At 57.2% G+C, this 6,753-nt stretch overlaps 1 protein-coding gene across 1 annotated transcript; it reads right to left on the bottom strand.

Annotated features, from left to right (window-relative positions):
- LPCAT3 (lysophosphatidylcholine acyltransferase 3) lies at positions 1–6,507 on the bottom strand (the record flags this gene model as incomplete). Its single annotated transcript, XM_021708988.1, has 12 exons — positions 1–82; positions 314–442; positions 546–704; positions 777–924; positions 1,750–1,916; positions 2,000–2,086; positions 2,771–2,879; positions 3,521–3,699; positions 4,099–4,136; positions 4,287–4,380; positions 4,894–5,000; positions 6,393–6,507. Coding segments are annotated over 11 exons (1,320 nt in total), but the record flags the coding sequence as incomplete, so codon positions are not given.
- Between the last annotated feature and the right edge of the window lie 246 nt (positions 6,508–6,753).

The raw sequence follows: 6,753 nt of genomic DNA, 5'->3' as shown, positions 1-6,753 counted from the left end.
CTGGCTTTCTGTTCTCTGCTCAGGGGCGAGGGAGCGCTGTGAGAGGGAGACATGTTTCGGCGCCAGTCCTGCTGCAGGCCGCCTGCAAGGCAAGACGTCTGGCTGGAGGGCTGAGCGGGGCCCCAGCCCCCACCTGCAGCCACCCTGTGTCTTCCGAGCGGGCTGAGTGAGTCACAAGAGTCCGTGCTCACAGTCTTCCCAGCAGCCAGGCTGCCTGGAGATGCACCCGCATTTCCAGCACTGCCTTTTCTTCCAGTCAGCGGCTCTGTCCTGTAGCCTGGCTGTTTTAGCTTACCGGAGGCCATTTGCTTACCCAGGAGACAGATTATTCCATCTTCTTTAGCTTCTCTTTCCTTGGCACCATTGCTTTGTGAACGTAAGGCAATATGAGTAGTAGACTCAAGAAGAAGACGTGGCCAAGAAAATAGATGGACCTGTACACCTGTGGGGCAGAGACGCCACTGAGGCAGATGCAGGGACAAGCTTTCCCTTGCTAGCCAGGGTCAGCGATTCTCGCCCAGCCTCACTGGCAGGCCTTCCCTTACCTGCAGCCACTTGTCCCACGTGAAGAGGCAGAAGGCAGTCATCGAGTAACCCATGAAGAGCCAGTGGATGGTCTGTTGCACCAAGTAGTAGACGGGCTGCAGGACAGTCACGGAGGCCAGGTTGCTCAGGGTGGGGCTCTCCCGAATCAGCCTGGCGGCCTGGGGAGGGAGGGCAAGTTGTGAGCATCGCGCCCCTCGCGTTCCCCTCTCGCCCTGACCCTCGCGGCCCACCTGTCTCTCCACCACGACGATGAGGAATTCCATCTGGAAGCAGACCAGGTATCCCGAGTGCAGGCCATGCCAGAGGGCCAGGAACAGCAGCGAGAGGCCCTGGGAGAGCTCTTTGTTTCCAAGGAACTTGAGTCGTTTGAAGAAGTAACTGGGGAGGGGGGTGGGAGGGATGAGCCTCCAACCGACCAGCCCCCCCTGCATCGCGCTCCCCACCTCTCGGTCCTTGCGTCCCAGGAGGGGTTTGGTTGCTGCTTCTCCACCTCCCCCCCCCCCGCCAGCAGACGGGCCACGGGAGGCCGTGCTGACGAGCTGTGGAGAAGGAAGGCAGCTGGGGTTTGTCTAGAGACAGCAAGCAGACCTGCGGCATCGCTGGCAACCATGAGCAGGCCGTTTGAGTCAGCAGGTAACGACCAGGTGCCTGTTATATGCCTGCTGCTGAGGCTGGGGTGAACCAGACAGACTGGTCTCTGCCCATGCTCCAGTGGTGGGGTCGGAAGAGTCAACAAAGACGTGTACAAATGTCAATGGAGGATATAAAACTGGCGGCAGAGCTGGGGTTAACACACCCAGGTCTTGAGCTATTTTTCTTAATTACTTAGAAACAGGGTCTTGCTCTATTGCCCAGGCTGGAGTGCAGTGCTGCAGTCACAGCTCACTGCAGCCTCGAACTCCTGGTCTCAAGTGACCTCCCACCTCAGCTTCCCACACAGCTGGAACTATAGGCATGCAACCACGCCAGGTTAATTTTGATAAATTTTCTGCAGACAGGGTCTCCCTATGCAGCCCAGGCTGGCCAAGGCCCTTTTCCATCTTGCTTTTGTCTGCTGAACGTGACAGAATGGTTTCTGAGGGACAAGAGTGTACACAAGAGTGGCTGGAGACCCTGCCCAAGTGGGAAGGGGGCGAAGGTGACACGACCCACCCCGGCCCTCCAGCCCGGGAAGGCAGGAGCCAGGTGCAGCCCACAGCTCACCGGGCCACCCAGGCGTTAGTGTTGATGTTGAACGAGGCGATGGTGCCAGTGAAGCGGGGGGTGGTCTCGAAGAGCCACACCTTCATGTTGGCGCAGGCGTCCCACTTGGCCTTGCCCGCTTCTGTGAAGTCGTTGAAGCCCAGCCCCGTGAGGATGCACACGCCTTCCTGGGGGGATGGCCTGGTTAGGTCTCACCTCCTCTCCCACCCGCGGCTTGCCTGGGAGGCCCTCGTCCCACTTGTCCACTTACTGTGACCAGCCAACAGGTGACGTACTTGTACAGCACAAACTTGCCCCAGATCAGCATGTACATGCAGCGGAACCAGAAAGGGCGGTTCTTGAGGGAGAGAGCACAGGCGTCAGGGGCGGCGGCGGCAACGGGGCGGTTCCCTCCCCCAGCCTCCTCCCCTCACTCGCAGCGGCTACTGCCCGCCTGTCTGTCCTGCTGCCAGAGGGCCCTGACGTCCGGCCTGACTGCCTTCATACGGGCTGAGAGGAGTGAGTGGGGCCTGGGGAACACCCACTCACCTTTTCCTTGGAGTCTCAAGGGCAGCCCTGGACTCGTCTACTGTTTGCCTTTGTTCACAAGGTACTGAGCACTTGGAACGCCAGTACAGAGGCACTGAACAACCATGCTCAGTGTCAAAACTGCCAGCATGGTTACGGAATGGTTGTCAGCCTCTCAGCAGGCAGGAGCAAAGCCAGCACACCCCCTCCCCTGGTCCCTGAATTCCCTAGAAGCCCCCAGATCTACCAGTCAGGAGAGAACTGGGTGGAGGCTCAGAGGCGGCTGTGCCCCAGGGGTCCCCAGGATGTCGTAAGCAAGCCCAGAGTCGCTGTCAGGGAGGGCAAGGGCCACAGCCCAGTGCCTACGGAGCTCGTTCAGTGCTGCTGATGACCGGGCCAGGCTGGCCGGCAGGGACACCAACTCGCAGGCCAGGGGCGACACCAGTGGTGTCGGGCGATGGCGGACCCTGCTGTCCACTCCTGCGCCCTCGCGCCGCTGCTTCCTAGCACTCACTTCGTAGTCCTCGGTGAGGAGGTAGTCTTCCGTGATGTGCGGGCTGAGCAGCGTGTAGCCCACCAGGTAGACGAGGCCCAGGCTCAGGCGCTTGACGGCAGGGGCGGCGCTGAAATGGGCAGCAGGGTCACGGGAGCAGCTCTGCCCCCGTGACCTGGAGTTTCGGGGAGGGTGGCTCAGGGTGTGGTCCACCTGAGCGGGCGAGGCCCCCTGCTGCCTGGCCTACACGGTTCCAGGGACACGGATGGGAAGGCCAGGGTGGCAGGAAGCAGTGTGGGTGGGCTTCGTGGCGTTTGGCCCTAGGGTATGCTGCCGATCTCAGTGTTTCACCAGGGTTCTCACCCTCCACTGCGACTGAAAACCCGATGCCCAATGGATGAATCTGCCCCTTCCTATCTCGCTTGAATTGATGTTGAAACAAAGGCTGGGCAAGTTCTTAGTGAAGGAAAGGAAAAATATATATATGTGTATTTTTTTTCTTTTAATGAGAAAAATGTGCTTCAAAGGCAGGGACGTGACTGGTTCCGGCAAAATCCTGTGGCCCAAAGTGGATTTTTCTGTTTGTGCCACAGGTCTGAATGGCCAGCTGGAAGCAGCCCAGGCTGAGAACGCCAATGCCAGCAGTGAGCAGGCCCAGGGCCCGCTAAGCAGTCCAGGGCCTGTGGGGCAAGGTCTCTACGGGGCCATGCTGGAGAGTGCAGCTAGGGCGGGCCTTCGAGTCACTGCGGGGCCCGGAGCAAGAGCCCTTACCTGTTGGGTATCCTTCCTGGTGCGTCAGTCAGCTGTCCCCGCACCAGCATCATGTAGTGGTTCATTGAGAACTGGGGTCCCACCAGGAAGGCCCCATAGAAGTAGGAGAAACCAGCTACTTCCAGCAGGGAAGGGACACCCCGTATGGCATACTTCTGCTGCTCAGAGGTCAAGGAACTCTATGCCGAGAAGAAAACGAGTGGCTCAGGACAGCCTTGAACTCGCCCCCGGAAGCCAGTCGGAGGTCCCACCCTTGTACCCGACCAACTGGGGTTCTTCAAACAGTCTTCTCCTGGGGGACGAAAAGCCGTTGCTTCTTGTGGCAACGAGTGTGTGTGTGGTGGGGTAGCTTGATCACAGTTGGGTGTGGCTGCTCTGGCCAACGCCTGGCTGGTACTGATCTTTGGACTCTGGGCGAGTGCAGGACCCAGGCAGGGGAGCTTGGCCGATCTGTGCCCGATGCTGTCTGCGACAGCGCACAGGCTGGGGAGGAGGAGGAGCTCTGCCCGGTGTCTGGATCCAGTCTTTGGGTGGCAACAGCCTTTGCCTTCCCTCTCTGCACAGGAAAGGGAACTTACCGGATCTTTCCCTCCGTCAAAGTAGTCCATGGCCAAACCTGAGCAGAGAGAGAAGGGCGGGTAGAGCGGAGGGAGGGACACCGACTGCGGCCTGCAGACTGTGTGTGGCCAGGAGTGTGCCGGGGCACGATTCGGCTCTTGCTGGGGCGGGGCCAGACGTGAAAGAGGAAGACGTGACCCCCACTCACCAATCAGCTTCAGCGTCAGGACACAATGTGGCATTGTCCACTTGATATCATAGTTGCCAGTGGCTGTGTAGTAGTAGCCAGCGAGAAGGTAGGCCTGGGAGAAGAGAGGTGTTTATTCGACCATCACTAGGGCTGTTTGTTTCCTCCCTGCTCTGAAGCCCACCGTGTCCTTCGCTTCTCCTTCTCCTGGTCCCGTCAGTCAAGGTTTAAGGAATTTCTCCAGGGGATGCACTAGACCCACGACAGGGAGAGCCCAGGGCTTCCTGGCAAAACGCGGGCTGAGACGGCAGCGCGGACGCCTGGCGCTCCAGCCCGGCCCACACTGGTGTTCTGCCTTGCCTCGGAGGGCTTCCCCGGGGAGAACGGAGAGCCGACGGCATGGACCTTGGCAAGGGTGGGCTTCAGCCTTCCCGGAGACGATGGAGTGGCCCCCAGTCAGTGGCTGAAAGCCCCAGGGCCGGTGGCCAACCTGAAGTCCCGCACTGCGCGGGAGGGAGGGGTCAGGAACGCAGCCTCCCAGCACACTGCTTCTTCCCAGCCACAGGCCCCACCCTCTGGCCCTCCAGTGCCTCGGCTGTAAGCTGAGCAGCTGGGGCGAGTCGCTCACCATCTGGAGGCCAAAGGTCACGAGGACGGCAGTGACTGTGCGGCCCAGGAGCCGGAGGATGAGGAACTGCAGCACAACGCAGAGCAGAGAGTGGCAGAGCTGGTTTCCTGCACGCGGGAGGAGGGAAGGATGCAGCCTGGCTCCTCACCCCCTCTTCTGAGAATTCCCACCACAACAGACACACACAGAGAAAAAGCGCTTGGCCAGGCGCTGGGTTCGTGCCTGTAATCCAAGCACTTTGGGAGGTGGAGGTGGAGGTGGGAGGCCTGCTTGAGCCTGGGAGTCAGAGACCAGCCTTGGCAACACAGTGAGACCTTGTCTGTACAAAACGTAAGAAAATTAGCTGGGTGTGGTGCGTGCCTGTAGTCCCAGCTACTGGAGAGGCTGAGGTGAAAGGATTGCTTGAGCCCAGAAGGATGAGGCTGTGGGAGGCCAGGATTGTGCCAATGCACTCCAGTCTGGGTGAAAGAGACCCCAACTCAAAAACAAAAACAAAGCCGGGCTCGGTGGCTCCTGTAATCCCGCGCCTTTGGGAGGCTGAAGTGAGTGGATTGCCTGAGCCCGCGGGTTCGAGACCCGCCTGGGCAACTTGGCGAGACCTCATTTCTACAATAAATCAAAAAATTAGCCGGGCGTGGTAGCGCAGGCCTGTAGTTCCAGCTACTCCGAAGGCTGAGGTGGAAGGATCACTGGAGCCCAGGAGGTCGAGGCTGCAGTGGCCAGCCTCTGGGCGACAGAGTGAGATTCCAACTCAAAAAAAAAAAAAACAGAAACAAAAAAGGAAAGAAAAAAACTTTCATATTAGGATCTCTTTCCAGAATAGCCTGAAGAGGTTATTTTCAGAATAACCTGGAGAAAAGGCTGAAAATTAATTGTATACATACAAGGAATTATTAGGGGTGTAATTGTATTTCTTTGTTTTTTGTTATTATAAAGATGTGGGGTACAGCTCAGGGTTTGGAATACAAATGTTGATTATGCAGGTACCCTGTAATTGTATTTCTTTAAAAATAAAAAATGTATTTAGAGACAGGGTCTTGCTCTGTTGCCCAGGCTGGAGTGAAGTAGCGTGATTAGAGCTTACTGCAGTCTCGAGTTCCTGGGCTCAGAGATCCTCCTGCCTCAGCCTCCCGAGGAGCTGGGACTCCAGGCACGCACCACTCAACCTGCTTGCTATTGTATCTCAGAACGTTTGAACCGAAGACTGATCCTGAATGGGACTGGCTTTGTTGGTCATTCAGTTACAGCCACAGCAGAGAGGAACTGAGGCTTCTGAAGACGGGTTCTGGCAACCTTCAAAATGCCTTTATCTGACAGAGGAACAAACATCAAAGGAAACAAGGAAAAGTCAAGTGTGTTTCTGTCCACGGCGCCCTCTCCCCCAGCAGGGGCACCGCAGCTTCCCTGTCCAGCACGTTCGCTCAGGAAAGAAAACCTTGCTCAAGTCTGCTCCTTTCTGGGTCCCCTCTAACAGTGTCCCTGCTAACTCCACTACTCACCAAAGTTAAAATAAGCAATTGAGAGGCCCGTAAAGGTGTGGAAGAGGTGGATGAGGTAGCTGTCCTTGTAGAAAAGGTAATGCCGATAAAATAGAGCGAGGGGGTAACCTGGATGGAGAGAGAGGCGAGAAGAGTGTTACTCGTGACCGGTGCCATATCGGTTTTGTTTTGGACGTTGGGCTGGCATGAAAACTCAGCCAAGAGAGAAAAGAACAGGCAGTCTGTGAGTGTCAACAGAGACGACAACAACGGTATCCCCAAGAATCAAGTTTATTTTGCAAACACAAATTTAAAACTGAAGATATTTTTTCTTTTTGGGTTGGATTCTTACTCTGTCACCCAGGCTGCAGTGCAGTGGCAC

The sequence above is a fragment of the Carlito syrichta genome, unplaced genomic scaffold (assembly GCF_000164805.1).
Source record: "Carlito syrichta isolate Samal-C Ts95f unplaced genomic scaffold, Tarsius_syrichta-2.0.1 Scaffold153792, whole genome shotgun sequence".
NCBI classification, from domain to species: Eukaryota; Metazoa; Chordata; class Mammalia; order Primates; family Tarsiidae; genus Carlito; species Carlito syrichta.
This window is presented reverse-complemented; position numbering and strand designations above follow the sequence as displayed.